The 16430-nt window shown below is 41.6% G+C and overlaps 1 protein-coding gene across 2 annotated transcripts in view; it reads right to left on the bottom strand.

The window, feature by feature from the left end:
• The window catches only part of RAPGEF5 (Rap guanine nucleotide exchange factor 5), a 184464-nt gene that overhangs the window by 15334 nt on the left and 152700 nt on the right, over positions 1–16430 (bottom strand). For both annotated transcript variants that reach the window (XM_064167093.1, XM_064167094.1), the window contains exons 17-23: positions 16272–16421; positions 13544–13641; positions 11697–11819; positions 10244–10422; positions 6907–6997; positions 3735–3785; positions 2576–2663 (exon numbers count right to left, since the gene is read on the bottom strand). In XM_064167093.1, the coding sequence (XP_064023163.1) occupies positions 2576–2663; positions 3735–3785; positions 6907–6997; positions 10244–10422; positions 11697–11819; positions 13544–13641; positions 16272–16421 (780 nt within the window). The remainder of the gene's footprint in view (positions 1–2575; positions 2664–3734; positions 3786–6906; positions 6998–10243; positions 10423–11696; positions 11820–13543; positions 13642–16271; positions 16422–16430) is intronic.

Below are 16430 nucleotides of genomic sequence, written 5' to 3'. Positions count from 1 at the left end.
GGGAGCAGGCAGGGACATCCAGAGGGATGACCCTGCTTGGCATGCCTGTTCTCCACACTCTGCAGTCCTAATCCAGCCTTGCTGCCCAAGGCTGGACCCTGGGGATGCATCCAGCACCTCTCTTCCCTTAGGCAACATCCCTAAAAGGGGAAAGGAGAGAGCAGGCACATTACACCTCCTCTCCTGGGCTGCTTTAGGGCATCCAGGGAAAGGGACAGGGAAAGGACGTGGCTTCAGGGCACAGGTATTACTTGTCTTTGTATCAGTGCAATTAAAAAGTATTGGTCACATCTAATACAGAAATTCCACTGGAAGCAGAAATTTCCACACAGCTTTTTGAGTCAGTGACAACAATACATGTATCTCAGAGCGGAGGGAACAGAAATTTGCTTTGCAGCCAACAACTAAGAGTCTAGATAAATTCAGCAGAGCAGAAAATTGCATCTGAGCTAAGTTGTAAGGGGACACCACAGTATTTTATTACATATTTGAAAAATCTGCCTGATTTTCAGAAGCTGTGTCTGTGTGCTGTAAGAGAGCCCCTCATTTGAATTTAATTAACTTTAAAAGGACAGTCTAAAGTTATTTTTCATAATTAAAGATTATTAATGACTTCGATTTTTCTTCCTTGAAAGTACTTTGGTGCCTCTTGTGCTAAAGTATGGTAATTTGCTAAGTTCCCCGTGACTTCTGTACTATCAGTGTTACGGTATTGCTCTTGGAAATGACATTAATACAAACATGCATGACATGGAGTAAAGTCCTATGTACTGTGGAGTATTTTGGGAACTACCAGCCTTGGCAATATGTCCTTATAGATAACTGTAAAGAAGAAAATTGCTGTATGAATTTGTAAAGCTTCTTTGCTATCTCCAACAGAGATATGAATCCTGCTTGGGTCCGTGGTTCTTACACATTATATTGTAGTGCTGTGCAAACATCGTTGCTACAAGTTTTTTGTTTGTGTTTGCTGCCTTTTTTTCTGCAGGCAAAATGTACTCGAGGATACCTTAAAAACACTGGTTTTGAAGCCTGGATAATTGTATCCATCTGAATTAATGCAAACTCCTTTGATGTGTGCAAAAGGGGGAAGTGCCTGATGGCTCCTCAACTGTCACTGAGTGATGTGGAGAGCTGCCTTCAAACATTTTAAACTCACAGCAGCAGCAGGTTGGAATAAACAGCCTAAAGAGAACACTTCTGGAATACAGGAGTAAACAAATGAATTTGCCATGTTCAAAGATAAGGCAGTTAATAATTTATGACTCAGAGACAACAGAATTTTTCTAATACCTGCCACTTAATTAGCTGCCCAGCATTGAGCAACTAGTTGTATTTTAATGGTTTATTTAAAACATAATTACTTTAATAGTAAAGATTTTATTTCTCTCTTTCAGACCTATGGGCGATTTGAAAATTCCCTCATCTGGGCACAGACAGATGGGTTAGATTTTGCCTTCATAGTGACACCAAGTAGATTTCATCCCATCAAGGCAGGGCAAGCATCTCAAAACAGGCATCTCCGATCAGCAGCATGGCCAAGATGATTTAAGTGGGTGCACTCAGTGCAGCTGGGCAGCCCTGTTCAGGTTTTTACAAGGTCTCACTACCCTGTTGAAGAGGATGTGGCCAAAGCAATGGCATGCTGCTCTAGCCATGCTTGACAGGAAGGTACTGAAGTTTGGTGATCTGTGTGAACACTGCCAACCACTCTTACAAGTCATAGAATCATAGAACCAACCATGTTGGAAGAAACCTCCAAGATCATCCAGTCCAACCTAGCACCCAGCCCTGTCCAATCAACTAGACTATGGCACTAAGTGCCTCAGCCAGGTTTTGCTTGAGCACCTCGAAGGACAGCAACTCCACCACCTCCCTGGGCAGCCTCTTCCAATGCCAATCACTCTCTCTGTGAAGAACTTCCTCCTAACATCCAACCTAGATCTTCCCTGGCACAGCTTGAGACTGTGTCCCCTTGTTCTGTTGCTGGTTGCCTGGGAGAAGTGACCAACCCCCCCCAGCTACAGCCTCCCTTCAGGTAGTTGTAGACAGCAATGAGGTCAGCCCTGAGCCTCCTCTTCTCCAGGCTGCACACCCCCAGCTCCCTCAGCCTCTCCTCACAGGGCTGTGCTCCAGGCCCCTCACCAGCTTTGTCACACTTCTCTGGACATGTTCCAATATCTCAACATCTTTCTTGAATTGAGTAGCCCATAATTGGACACAGTACTCAAGGTGTGGCCTGAGTAGTGCTGAGTACAAGGGAAGAGTAACCTCCCTTGTCCTACTGGCCACACAGTTCCTGATCCAGGCCAGGATGCCACTGCCTCTCCTGGCCACCTGGGCACACTCCTGGCTCATGTTCAACTACTATCTTACCAGTACCCCCAGGTCCCTTTCTTCCTGGCTGCTCTCCAGCCACTCTGTCTGTCAGTTGTTTGTTATCCAGACCAAGTGCTATCTTACAGATACCACTACATCTGTCATGCATTTATCATAAGGCAGCCTGAAGGAAAAAGCACCTTCTGTTTATTTTCATTAATCACAACAAAGAAGAGCAGTCAAGTTCTAACATTACCTTTCAGAAGTAAGGGCATGAAGGGGATTTTCGGAGATTTCATTTTCTTGAATGCATCTCTGTAAGCTTTGTGATTCAGGGAAGGGTCCTACAAAACCATTTGGGTAATAGAGAGAAAAATCAATAGGCTATAAAAAGAGCAATTCTAAATCCATTATGAGCTTATGATCTGAACATGATTTAGATATAAAAGGTTTCTCCAGGAACCAAGGTAGATAAAGATTTTCTAAGCTAGGTGACTTACTAAACTGAACAGGAAACATAAACAGTGAAAGAACAAAAGCAATTCTATTCCTATAGGTGAAGTAGTGCTAAAATGGCAGTGAATTGCAGAACAGGTTCACTTGGACTGCTCTGTAATTTCCCCACAAACTTCTATTGGCAAAATCTCTTCAGCTTACTGTTTAGCAGAAAATGTATCCCAGAATGTATTGCTGATTATTCTTCCTTTAAAAACAAACAAACATCCAAACCAACAAAACCTCTTCTCAGCTCAGTGGAGCATATTGGAGACTTTGAAAGAAAGTAAGAGAGTCTGTTTCTCAGTGGTGTTGTGTAAGCAATTAAAAAACAGTCATCTCAATTTCCCACATAAAGGAATGCTTTTTGTACAGCAGCTCACACACAATCTTGAGAACATATTCATTGGTAAAGGGCTCTAGATACAGAAGCATGACAGCCCTTAAAGGCTGGATCTCATGGTCCCTGCACCAGGCAGTGATCTCACCGTGCACCCACTTCCATGACAGCCAGAGGAAGCAGTTGTTTATTCAGCTTTGATAATGGTGGCAAGGACCCTTAGCCTCAAATTCTGGTCATTTTTTTTTCCAAACTTCAGCTTCTCTTGATTCACAAGAAATTCCACAAGGGCTGATTAACCATCAGAGCAAGAGAACAGCTTCCAAATTAATGCTGGGGAATCAACACTACACATTCGCCTCTTCTCTGCACTTCCTCCAGCTGTCAGGAACAGTCTTTATCCTTTTTGTGTCTGGAGACCACCTCTGAGCTCTGGGAACCTGTGTGGCCTTCAGCAAATCACAGATCTGACATGACAAGTTCCAGCTCCAAACAATGACATGCAGCCTCCAAATAAATTAGGAAGAAGAAAGGCAGGTGAAGACAAGCAATACCATTCCGCTGTCAACACTGTACTTACTGTCAAACTTTCGAGTTCAGTGAAAAGTTTCTTGAACTTCCCAGGAATTTTCTGAAGTGGGGAAAAGAGGGAGAAAAAAAAAGACAAAAAAAAGTTAATATAGGCAGAAAAATGCAGGGGCTATTTTTTTCTATGGGATTGCCATGTGTGAAGTGCCTGCTGGAAGTACCACCAGGCAGCTAACCTCCACAGCTTGGCTCCAAGAGCCCTAATTACAAACCATGTTCAGTGTGATGTCACTGAGGCATCAGAGCCTGCAGCCTGGGGACCTACAACCTTCTTTTATGGAAACTGCTTGTTAGCAGCTGCTTTTCCTTTCTTCCCTAGCTTCCATGCCTGCTGCATCCACCTTAGCATCTGTATTAAGTCAGCAGCTGAAATTCTCACAGGCTGAGAATTCAGATACCACAATCACACCCAGGTTAAATAGAATCATAGAATGATTTAGGTTGGAAGGGACCTCAAAGCTCATCCAGTTCCAACCCCCCACCATAGACAGGGACACCTCCCACTAGAATAGGTTGCTCAAGGCCTCATCCAACCTGGCCTTGAAGACCTCCAGGGAGGGAGCAGCCACAACCTCCCCGGGCAACCTGTGCCAGTGTCTCACCACCCTCACTGGAAAGAACCCCTTTCTAACATCTAGTTAAAATCTCCCCTCTGCCAGTTTAAACCCATTACTCCTCATCCTGTCATTACAAGACCTTGTAAATAGTCCCTCCCCAGACTTCCTTTAGGTCCCCTTCAGATACTGGAAGGCCACTATAAGGTCTCCTTGAAGCCACCTCTGCTCCAGGCTGAAGAGCCCCAACTCTCACAGCTTGTCCTCATAGCACTGCTGCTGCAGCCCTCTGAGCATCTTTGTGGCCTCCTCTGGACTCACTCTAACAGTTCCATGTCCAGTTTGGTGACCAGGATGTCATGTGGGACAGAGTCAAATGTCTTTGTTTGTTGTAATCAACCTTCCCCTAAGCCATAGATTCTAAAACTAAGTAGGCATCACTTCAGTGCCATTTGACACACCACTCCCAGTGCTGATCAGTGTTACCACTGCCATGTGCTGATGACAGAGAAAGAGCCATTACTACATCTCTGGTGTCTCATTCTAATCTCATTGTAAGGTACACAAAGCATTTTCCAAGGGAGCCCATGCACAAATTAGCTTCCTGACCCACATGCTAACACCTTCTGTGGTCCACAAGCATCCATTACAGCATCTCTAAGATGTTTTAATACACCCAAAGCAATCATTCTACAGTTTGAATTTAGCTGCTGGTATTTCAGACTTGAAGAACGGTGTGTGGACCTCAACCCTTGCCTATTTTTCCCAACCATACTAGTTAGTCTTGTCAAAGATATCCCCCTCTTACTACAAACCCTGTCTTGTCTTTAGTCCTTAGACACTGACAGCCACAGTGGCACTACCAAGACAAAAGTACAAAAGTCATTTAGGACAATTAAGATTAAGTGGATGTGCTGCATGATTAAAATGCTAAAATGACTGAACGTGAGATTTCAATTGCACATTTTTACTATCTTCAATCAGGGAAAGTTAGGCTCATTAAAACAGTGAATACTGCAGAAAAAAATATAGAAGAATATGCTTGAGAGCATACTAGTTGTTTAAGAATTCAAGTGTAGAGCCAATGTAATTCAGTGTCTAAATGGTTGCTTAAATTTAGGTGGTTTCATTTACATGTGTAAGTAATTATAATTAATTTATGAACACTGCTCTACTTTCTGGAAGTCACATTACTAATGCAAATAATTCTCTGCTTTTGCAATTTCCAGTGCAGTAAAGTTTTATACATTACAAAAAAGGGGGGAAAAAAGGCACGTGACTTCATAAATGTTTTGCATACAGAAATGTGCCATATTTAGAACCATACATATACAGATACATGCCTTCTGCATGAGCAATATATTCTGCTTCTCCTGAGAGGAGTCCTGCCAACAACACAGGTCTCACCACGCAGCAGAGTTCTGTGCTCCTCTGCCGGAAAGATCTACACCATTGACACCGGGTGCCTTTGATACAATAATTAGCCCCTTCTACTCTTCTAACAACGCCCAAAGAAACGAGATGAAGGCAACTGATAAGGGCAGGCAAGAGCAAATGTTCCCTTGAGGGACATTTAGAAATAGGAGAGAGAAGGAGTTTCTGTATTGTTGTCATCAGGTATGTATGTTTCTCTAACATTTCTGTTTGATTTGTTATTTAAAGTTAGCTACTCTTTGCCTGAGTCCCTGTAAACTCCTTTCCACAGCAGCACTCACTGCTCTTGTTGATATACACAGTGATGTTTCCATATTCATCTTTTTAGCTAAGGGAGAAGGCTTTGCTCTGGAGAGAATTAGATTCACACATCTCTGCTGGCTACTTGGTTTCAGCTGTTTGTGCTCAGGAGTATTTTCAAAGCAGGCAATCCCACCTGTTCTCCATCTCCTTGTATTACGGATTGATATTTTTTGAGTACTTCCTGCTTGTGCTGTTGAGGGCATGAGGAAGGAATAAGGTTTCACTCCATCATACCGAACTACTCCTTTCCCAGTTTTGAGTTCACCAGCAGATATAGTAAGCTTGCACTCAATAACTGACTTGGACGGACAAAATGCACAACATGGACAAAGATCCCAATGGTACTCTGCTCTAAACATCCTGTGCTCTGTCTAGCAACTGGTAGCTCCTTTAGCAGATAACTCTGCCCTCCAGTAAGCTCCTTATTCACAGCCCATTTCCTAACTTTGTTCTTCAAAATGAGCACCTGCAAAAGAGGTGATAAAGGAGAAAGAAGGAGAAAGAAGGTGGCTTTACTTCTACTGTGTTGTTCGGGGTCTTTTAAATGAAACTGTAATAAGGTATTGCTTATTTGAAGCCAACTTTGTAAGACTGTGTTCTGACATCTGCTTCAAATGCTAGGATAATTTATCTGGCTTAATTTTAAGAGAGTTTTGTTCCCACTTAGGCTTCACAGAAAGACACATCTGGTTTAATCTGAACAGCTCTCAGACAAGGTTTCAGGTCTCAAAAAAATTTCTCTACTGACACTCGCTCTACATTTGATTTCAGCTTGCACACCCAACAATGAAAAGAAAAGGTAATTCACCAGTATACAACCTTTGTGACAAACTGTTTTGGACAGGGTCTACAAGATACCAAAGTGTGCCTTACCTCCCAGGTCTGAGACAAGCGGCTGACAGACGCAGTGTTGAGACCCATAACAATGGCGAAGAACGAATTCAGGTTTCTTTGGGCTTTACAGCTGTGGAATAAAAATAGGAATGCTGAATTCTGATTTTTGTACTCCGAGTCAGAAGTATCCTAGGTTACTGAGTCCCATTTCAACCCTCAGCTCTAACAGACAATCATCTTCCACATAATGAACTCATTAAATGTCCTGTTATGACTACCTTCATACCAGCTGATCAGGTCTCTAAGAAGTTCTTTAGCAAACATTCTGCTTTCTCATCAACCCTGTTGTTGGCAGGTTGTTTTTTTCCCTTTATTGTCAAAAGTAATTTTCCCTTTTCAATGTTGAAGTTATTGTCAGCTGGCCTTTATCATACAGAATAATTCCTTGACCTCTCTTCTATTCTAAATTCTTCCATCCCCTTTTTCATCCTTTCTGTAAATTGTACATCACCTGTTCCTTTGATTTCTCTTTCTGGTCATGGCCTGCAATCTACACCACCTCTGCATTTCCATATTGTTATTATCCTTCACTGAGTTCTTTGGAATGTATTTTAACTTTTCTCTGATGTGTTTCCTTCTTACCAAGGAGATGCAGTCAGATAGTGAGAAATGAAGAAGAAACGTAATTACTGTTTTGGCTCTAAGTTCTCACACCTTACTCCTGCACAGGTTTAGAACAAATATCAAATTATTTATCTGGAACAGCAGCACGCTTTGTCCTTGCCTTTAATTTGTAATCTATTATCACCCAAGGACCTCTGTCACAATGCTGTTCTTTACAATCATGCTTTTATTTCTTCAGCCCAGCATTAGCATTCCCTGGCTGAATTACTTTGCATCTATCTAAATTAAATCTTATCCTACTGTTGTTTGCACATGCCACTAGACTCCTAAGATCTTTTTTTTCCCTATCCTTCAATGCATGTGCAATCCCTCATCATTTTTATTGTCTGAAAATCTGATTAATGTTCCATTTACATATCCTATAAATTAGTTGCAGTTAGCACTGGTTCCAATACAAGTCCCTGTGGAATTTGCTTGATACCTCTCTATTCTTCAGCATTTTAACCACATACAACCAGGCCCTGCTTATTTCTAGTCTGTTAGGCAATCTGAACTCCTGGTATACCATGCCCTTTTCAAATAGCAGGATTCCTCTTTCTCTTGCAGAACCTTGAAAACCACTATAAACGTGTGCATGTGTCTGTCAGAGGATGAGAAGCCTCTTCTAAGATAATTTTAAGTGCAAATGAATCCACTGCCTTCATACAGATTTATCATCAGGGAAAACTGTGCGCCAAGGCTTCGCCTGGAAATTTGCCAGTTCTGGTTACAAGATTTACAAAGCTTGCACTCATCCCTGTGTACTGTCTTGAGAGTTTGTATTTCTCACTTCCCTTCAGCTGTCTTAGAAGTTAATCCTAACTTTGTCCTTAGACTCCTTTTATCATTAAAGTCAGGCAGCCACCAGAAGTAATTCATTTTTAAAGCGAGAAAGGTATCCAGCACAGCCTGAGCAAACAGCCTATCGGATGGGCCCATTTCTCTCAAAGAACTGCAGAGAGAAGGTAGATCTCTTCCAGTCAGCCACTGTTTAGGAAGCAAGAATGCTGCTGCTGTAATCAATTTATTCTAACCCATGTGGACTTGTTTCTCAACTTCTCAACATGTCTATTTCTAACATGCTAATTCATATTCTCTATCTTAGACTAGACGGAAGCGCAGGTATCTGTTTCACAAACTCTCCTTTACGTATTGACACGCACGTGTAAAAGCCTTCCACCTTCCTCAGGTGTTCCTCAACAGTGAGCCACACTGACACTGAACATGAAATCGTAGCCCTGGAGCATTGCCAACAAGCTGAAAGTCAAGAGAGACAGAATCCTGGCCCAAGCTTGGAGCAGAGAATAGGGAGCAGCCAGTCTTTCTCACAACTCTCCACTCCACTGCCTTAGTCTTGAACAAAATATGAAGGCTGCTTGGCTTGTGACTTAGGATGAAATCCTGTGCTCAGCACACTCTTCTTTCACACTACTTCTTCCTCTTTCATCAACTCATCCAGAATTGATGAGATATGATAACATCTTCTGTTAGAAAGCTGCAGCTGCGATTTTAAGTAGCTCCTGATCAAACTACACTCTCAGCTCTTTGTGTATCCATTAGTTCACCATCTACCTACTATGATGATGGTTGCTGCTGCAGTGCACTGGGAGAGTTCATCTATCACTTACTGGAAATCTTATGTAATCAATTTACACAGAGTAACATTTTAGCCCGGTGATAAATATGTCCCTATTCACGTCAGACAGACATGAGACCTTCCCTGGAATGCAAGTACACTACTGCTGTGCAAGCAAGGCACACAGATCAACCATTTTTTACATAATTGGGCCAAATATGGGCATTGATAGGGCATAAAATGAACTTTTTACTGGATACCATAAAACTTGCAAACTAAATTGAATCACATTTATGAGTTGCACTAGATTAGATTAGAGGAATTCATTTCACCACAGGCACTGCTTCAGCAGAGAGCAGGCCTTTCTATGCAAGTGCCTTGCAAATTAAATCAACTCAGTCGATGAAGAGAGCAAATTATACATTTTCCATGAGCATGCATATTCAAACATTGCAGAAGACCAACAAGTGGAGAGAAAGGAGGAGACTGGTTGCACATATTTAAATTGCCCCATTTCCTTGATAGCTAAAATAAGAATGATTACAGAGACAAGAACGCTGCGTATGGTATATATCTGTGTGCTGTTTCCCAGGCATAGAACCAACGGCAGCAGCTTTTTAGCAACAGCGCAAGAACAGACTACCAAATCCAATTAATGCAGAACTCTTCCCCCAACAAAAAGAAGAGTGCTCCACAGAGAGATTGCATGGGGCCATAGTTTACTGCAGCTCTTTTCCCTTCTGGACTTCGGACTTCCAAAATCTATTTAAGAACTTTTTGCTTTCTGTGTAGCCTTTGGTGAATAACTGTGTTGCTGCTCACGTAATTTATAACATGGCTCCTGTTTTATCATCACTAAGAAAGGTGATAACTCTGCACCATTAGGGATTTTGCAGGTCATGCTACAGATGCAGTGGCTAAGCTGCTGGGGAAGATCTGAACAGCACACACTCCATCACATCTAGTTTTGGCCACTGTTTGCCTTGTTATTTATGGATTGTTTTATCTAGGCATGCTTACTACACTATTAAAGAATGACAAACGAGTTTTCTTCCCTTGCTTTTTTGCACCTACTTCTCTGCTCAACAAATAAAGCATCCTGATCCAAGGATTTTTGTTGCTAATTTAGTGACTTACTGGGCAGCAATCTTAATGAACTTTTTGACTAGCTGTACACGTTTGCAGAGCTGGCTGCAGAGGAGGATCTCGGTGGCAACCCAAAGCTGGACCTCGTTGCATCTTTGAAGCAGAAGACTTAGATTCTCGGTGTTTTCAGCACTGCCCTGTCTGCTGAATGTGAAGTATATCAGCTCTTGCTGCAAGACATTGACAATGTTATTAGGGATATAAAAACAATTTAAATGTAAATGAATTATAAATTATTTAGAAGTATGCTTTTGAAACAAGACTTGGTGACAAATGGTTATTATGCATGAGCCAATCACAAATAACTCAGTGTCAAGGTTTAGCTCAGCAAAATCCAGAGGCTTATTACAGCAGGCAGCTGGACTGGAAAAGCAAGACATGCTTTTCTTGTGAGATTTCCTGCAGTTCCACTAATGGCTAAAGTCAGGTATAGGACACAAACACTCTGTTTCTGTATTTCATCACTTCTGTTCCAATATGAAAAAGAAAACATATAAAGCCACTGCAGAATCTGAACATTTCCTATTCAAATGTCTTCCTAAGAATGGCCAAGTTTTCATTAATGTGTGGGTCTTGTTTTCTGTGAAAAAAAACCAACACCACCCATTTGACCAGTTCTAAGTTTTAAAGTGGTTAACCTGAACCACAGAACCCAAAATGAAAGATCAAGGAAAGCACCTGCTGAGAAGCAAGGGCATTTTCCATTCACTTTCTCAGAAAAGTCAACATGCCTTTCAGTGAATGACACCTTCAAATGACAATTTGTACTGTTAACTGTGTATTTTACTCAACAGCTCATGCCAGAGCCTATCAAAGTCACTGAAGCAACCCAATGGACACTGAAATGGGTCATTATCCCATTTTATAAAGCCTGTCTGGTATTTTTTCCTCTCACTGAAGCCTAAGAGGAACACTAATGTGACCATCTAATCTGCTGAAACGGTGAATTCCTTTGCGGTTAAAGTGACATCAAGGACACCCATTTGTGGAGTCCTACATTAAGTGGCACATTAGTGAGTGCAAAGGACAATTTGCATACATAACATATTTGTGCAGACAGTTTTTAGGGAATAATCATGCTCTTACACTCTCTTGAGGCAAATCTCAATAAAAGCCACCAGGGAACATATAAGGTGTCCTAACACAGGGAAGTTACAGATCTTTCCATAGATTTTTTTCAGTATCAATTCTTGCAACACATCTCTTGGACCTGGTTAAATGTCACCACTGCTGAGAACTGCCAAATCATTCTATCTTGATGATGGACTGAGCATGAAGTCTAGTGCAAGGTGTCCCTGCCTATGGCAGGTGAGTTGGAACTTTGAGGTCCCTTCCAACCCTGAGAATTTTGTGGTTCTGTAATATTGGTGCTCCAAAATACATCATAATGGCACAACACTGCATGAAAATAATACACTTTAGAAGTGAGTGAGGTGCTTCTTACCTCATGAATTGCATTGAAGAGGCTCCAGTCAAAGTTTGTTAGTTCTAAAGCGAGATCCCAGGTGTTGATACCCAAAATTCTCACAGACCTTTGCTGCAATTCCTCATTTTCAGCAAACGGGTTCTAAATCAACAGCCAAGAGTAAGAACTTCTTCAGTAAATGCCTAAAGCTCTGCAGTGAAACAGCTACTGGACCAAGGTACCAAATAGAGCTAAACAATCTTCTTTAAGTGCACTCAATGTTTTTTCCCTTCACTAATCAATTCAAACAGTTATAGCCTATTGAATAAATGGCTTGAAATAGGAAATGGGTCAGTAGAATCAATGACTTGCTATTGGATTAGGCTTTCTCCTCTCTCTCTCTCTCTCTCTGAACCTTGAATAAAAAACATTGACCAAGCAGAGAGCCTAATGAAAATAAAATCCATAAAACCATCAGAAAACAAAATCCAAATTAAGGCACCAGGATTTTTTTTTATTATAAAGAAGTCATCCTGCAAACACACTGGATTGAGAATAAATTTATCCACAGTTACAAGCAACATAAATGCATACATTTTATGATTAATCTACTCCAAATGTAATCACCAATACACAGTAAAACACAGTGGGTCCTGATTCACAAAAACCATTTAATGTATTACTGTGAAGTGCAGTGGTACTGCTGGTGTTAAAGGTCATTTAGCACTGCCATTGTTAGCTTGGAATTTCAAAGCTTTGTATTTCTCTTGGGTTTTTTACCTCATCAGGCTGAAACTTGGCACACGAACTATCTGCCAAGATGAAAGATTATTCTTATCAGTTAAGCCATTACTTTAGTGCCATAGAGCTGACAGTTACAGCGAGTTTTGCGATTTTTATTATGTAACTAATGAAACTAGATTGGCTGTCACCTGTCTGCACTGGAAACCTTCCCTCAATATTTGCATTTTTAGAGGTAGCTGGAACACCACAGATAATGGGGATGACAGATTACAATGATAGTGGTGTGTCAGCTCTTCGGGACACGTTGATCCAACAAAATGTAAATAGACATTTCTCAACCCCAGGATGAGTACAGAGATCCTGGTGGTACTGACAAAACACAGAAGTCAGTTGTGATGCTGTCCCTGTGCTTTCCTCAAAACACCCGCATAATGTGCAGAAAGCTATTGAAAGAGTAGTTCTTTGAGTGCTTGACTCTTCTGTCTCACTGAGGGTTTGTAATATCATGGGGGGAGTGTGCAACCCTAGTTTGTGAGAAAGGAGATGACAGAGAACTGCTGCCTGTCGAGCCACTCCTCTCCACAGCGCCAGGAAGAGGATGGAGAGGCAGATAGACAGAAGGAAGGGAAGTACCACCAGTGATGCATATCCCAGCCTCAGTCTAACTGTGGAGCTGCTACAACCCTGGGTTCACACTGCTGCCCAGTGATTTTGGTGGAACTCGAACAACTTGCATTTCTACATGCAGTAATTGACAGTGTTTGTCCACCACTTTGTATGATCATGCAGCAGCCACTTTGTATGGTACAGCGGCACAAGGTGGAGAGGAGGGTCAGATGGACCATGAATAATCTCCATCCCATCCAGCCCTATGCAAGCCCAAGTCAGCTTTTCCAGGCTGACATGAATTGAGAGATTTAAGCTGTACAGAGAGTTTAGCCTATGTGAAGTTGATGAACAAATTCCATGTCTGTTCAATCAAATAACTGCTATTAATGTTTTCATGTACAGATCAGCTTAGTAAGCTTTACCAATGAAGCTAAAAATAAATTCTGTGTTGAAGAAGTTATGTTGAAGAGTTAATTTCTTGATCTGGACTCAAGGCAAACAAGAAATGGCAAGTATATAAGACAGATCCTTACCAAAGAATCCGTCAGATCCTTTCGGTAGACGAACATACGACTGGATGACTCAAAAGATTTTGAGATAGCCAAGTCATTTGGTTGCAGTTCATGTTTTTCTGTAAAAACAGAGAACAAAAAAGCCTCAGAGGAAGCGCAAAAGATGCATATGTGAAAAACATTGCAAATATATTTATAAAGCCATGCAAAATTCTTAGCATGGAACTAAGCATCAAATCCAGTCCCTATGGGAACTGTCATCTCCACAGTAGTCAGGCATGACAAAGGCAAAATGTCTCTGATGCTGGACTAGAGCACAACAACTTCCAGCATCTGTTTTCAACCTGGACCTCACGTAGGCTATACAAGAAAGCAAGCCCTAAATCACCCAGTCTAACCTCCTATGCATTATAGAACACTTTAACCCAATGAATCTATTGCAAACGGAGTGATTTTTGTTAATGTCTGGGCCTCCAGAGATTAAGCTGTTGTGTGCCACTGGCAGACAACAGCAGAGGTGAAGATGTCATCCATAACCACTGTCATTCAGCAGGAAAAGAAGTTTAAAGTATCCCAATGTCATTAATTCACCCTATGAAGCAGAGCTGAGAGTCCTTTATAATATGGTATTTACAGAAATCCCTCTAGGCCTAAGGTAATTCATTTAGGGAACATGAGCTAGAAGAACAAGACACTCCAATCTAGTGACAAAAAGAAAGGATGGGATTTTTTTGTTTCCCCACTCTAGAGTACTGGTTCACTTCTCAGCAGTCTTGGATGCACCAGAGAAAGGTGTAAGGAAGCATAAAGCAAAACCTAGAACACAGTTTAAAAACTGTCCTTGGAAAATTGCCTCTTCCTGCAAGCTCCAAGCAATCTTCTGGAGACCTGACACATGAGATTTGATTACAGTGACAGTATTAAAGTAGACTCAAATGCACTACAAGCACATTGACAGCTACCTTGGACTTTTCATTGCTCATGAAGGAGTAGGACCAGGAGGAATCTGAGAGGTGAACACCATTTAAGATTGTTTTCTTGCTTATTCATGCTCACACTGTCACCAGATGCATTTATGTTGAACTATCAGCACCTTTTTTTCTCCTTTGAATAAAAACAGCTTGCTTGTTCATTTCAGAAGTACCATGAAATGAATCCCCCAATGCTCATACTGTTGCCCTCCAAGTGGATAGCAGATAACAGGTCTGAGTCATGCAAACAGTCTAAAGAAACCCCAAGTGTGGCAGGCTGCTGTTAATTGCTCACAGCACAGGAGTGACAATGCATAAAAACCAAAGATGTTGAAACTGTGGTATCTTCCAATTAATTCAGGCAACACAACTAAATAACATGTTAGGGGTTACAATGGTCATGTACAAATGACAGTCCTGTTGTACCTGCATTTTAATTATTGTTTCTCATTGAAGAGCCAAGTGGTAACCACTTCTATAGCTTTCTTAGGAACCAGCGTGGCTGGAAGATAATATTTCATTATTTATGAACTGTTGGTTTTCTTCAGATAAATAGGCAGTCAGCACCAGAATTACTGCTATCAGAGCAAAACTTGCCCTGCTCTTGAAGAGCTGATAGCAGCAGAACAGTGATTTTGCAGCGCTGTAAAATGAGCGGCAGGTGAGTTTGGGTACACACAAGGATAAAAACGAATGCTTGCAAATGATGTAGCCTGGCTGGCCAGGACATCTAAGTGTAATGATCCCATCTGGTCACTCCATGCCCAGACTCTCTCCCTGCCACCTACACTGGTGCCCTGAAAAAGAAATAAAATGGTTACTTAACTGAGTTAGTGTGGGAGAGAAAAACGTGGCCTTCTACTTCTGAGTCCAATAACTAACCAGAATAACCCAGCAACTGAGTATATTTCATGTCACTAGGCTGACAAAGTAGCAACAATGAGTGCTGTAGCTCTAAAGGTGCATCCTTTGTCCCAGGGGACCATCACCAACTAATGCTGACACAGAAAATTATCTTTCTGTACATCCAGCATCACACTTTTAAGCACCTAATTAATTCACTTCCTTTAGATGCCCCAAGAGCCATAAGACACCACAATGAGCAAAACGATCTGACCAAAGAAAATGCTGGGGTTTGGTTGATCCCTAGATCCCTACTATCAACCCATGATCAATCTGGTCTTCCTTTAAAAAAAACAACAAACCAAAGAACAACAGAAGACACTAAGCCTTTCTGTTCAATGACAAACACTAAAATAATGGGTGAAAGAAAAATGCCAGTTGTAAGCAAGACTGCTTAAAAAACACATTGCTTAGATTGCTCTCAGTATCTCAGCTGTGCAAATGTTAAGTCTCCCTCCTTTCTGCTGGGAGAATATTCATTACCCATGCTGTAAATGAGGAAACAGCCACACAGCTAGTATTTGTTATTCCCTTTTATATTTTTAAAGCAAGCCATGCCTCATCGCCTTCCAGATTAATTTAAATGTGAAAGTAGAAGATTTATCTGTGGAGGGGGGGAATAAACCCTTGCAATACTGCTGGAGACAGAGTCCTTTACACTCCCTTCCCAGCCAGGAGATGCCGTATCCGACAGTACCCAAGAATGAGCTGTTGCCATGGAAACAACTATCTGAGAAGCAGCTCCTCATTGTTGCCGTGGTCATCCAGCTGCGGGCCCGCACAGGAACAGCTGTATCTTTGCACTAAAAAAAGGCCAGCCCTCCATTACATGATGCACTAAAAGGTAAGGAATCAGATGAAGGGGAGTTATTTACCACCAGAGAACGTGACTGTCACCAGCGCCAACTCCTCCTCTGGGTACTGGATCTTTTCTGCTACAATCTTCAGTATCTCCTGAGCTGAAGTGGATACTTGAGCTTTCACACTGACGTAGGAGTGCTCTGTTATATACACACGGCAGAAAACTGCACAAA

The sequence above is a fragment of the Pogoniulus pusillus genome, chromosome 28, assembly GCF_015220805.1.
Source record: "Pogoniulus pusillus isolate bPogPus1 chromosome 28, bPogPus1.pri, whole genome shotgun sequence".
NCBI lineage: Eukaryota > Metazoa > Chordata > Aves > Piciformes > Lybiidae > Pogoniulus > Pogoniulus pusillus.
This window is presented reverse-complemented; position numbering and strand designations above follow the sequence as displayed.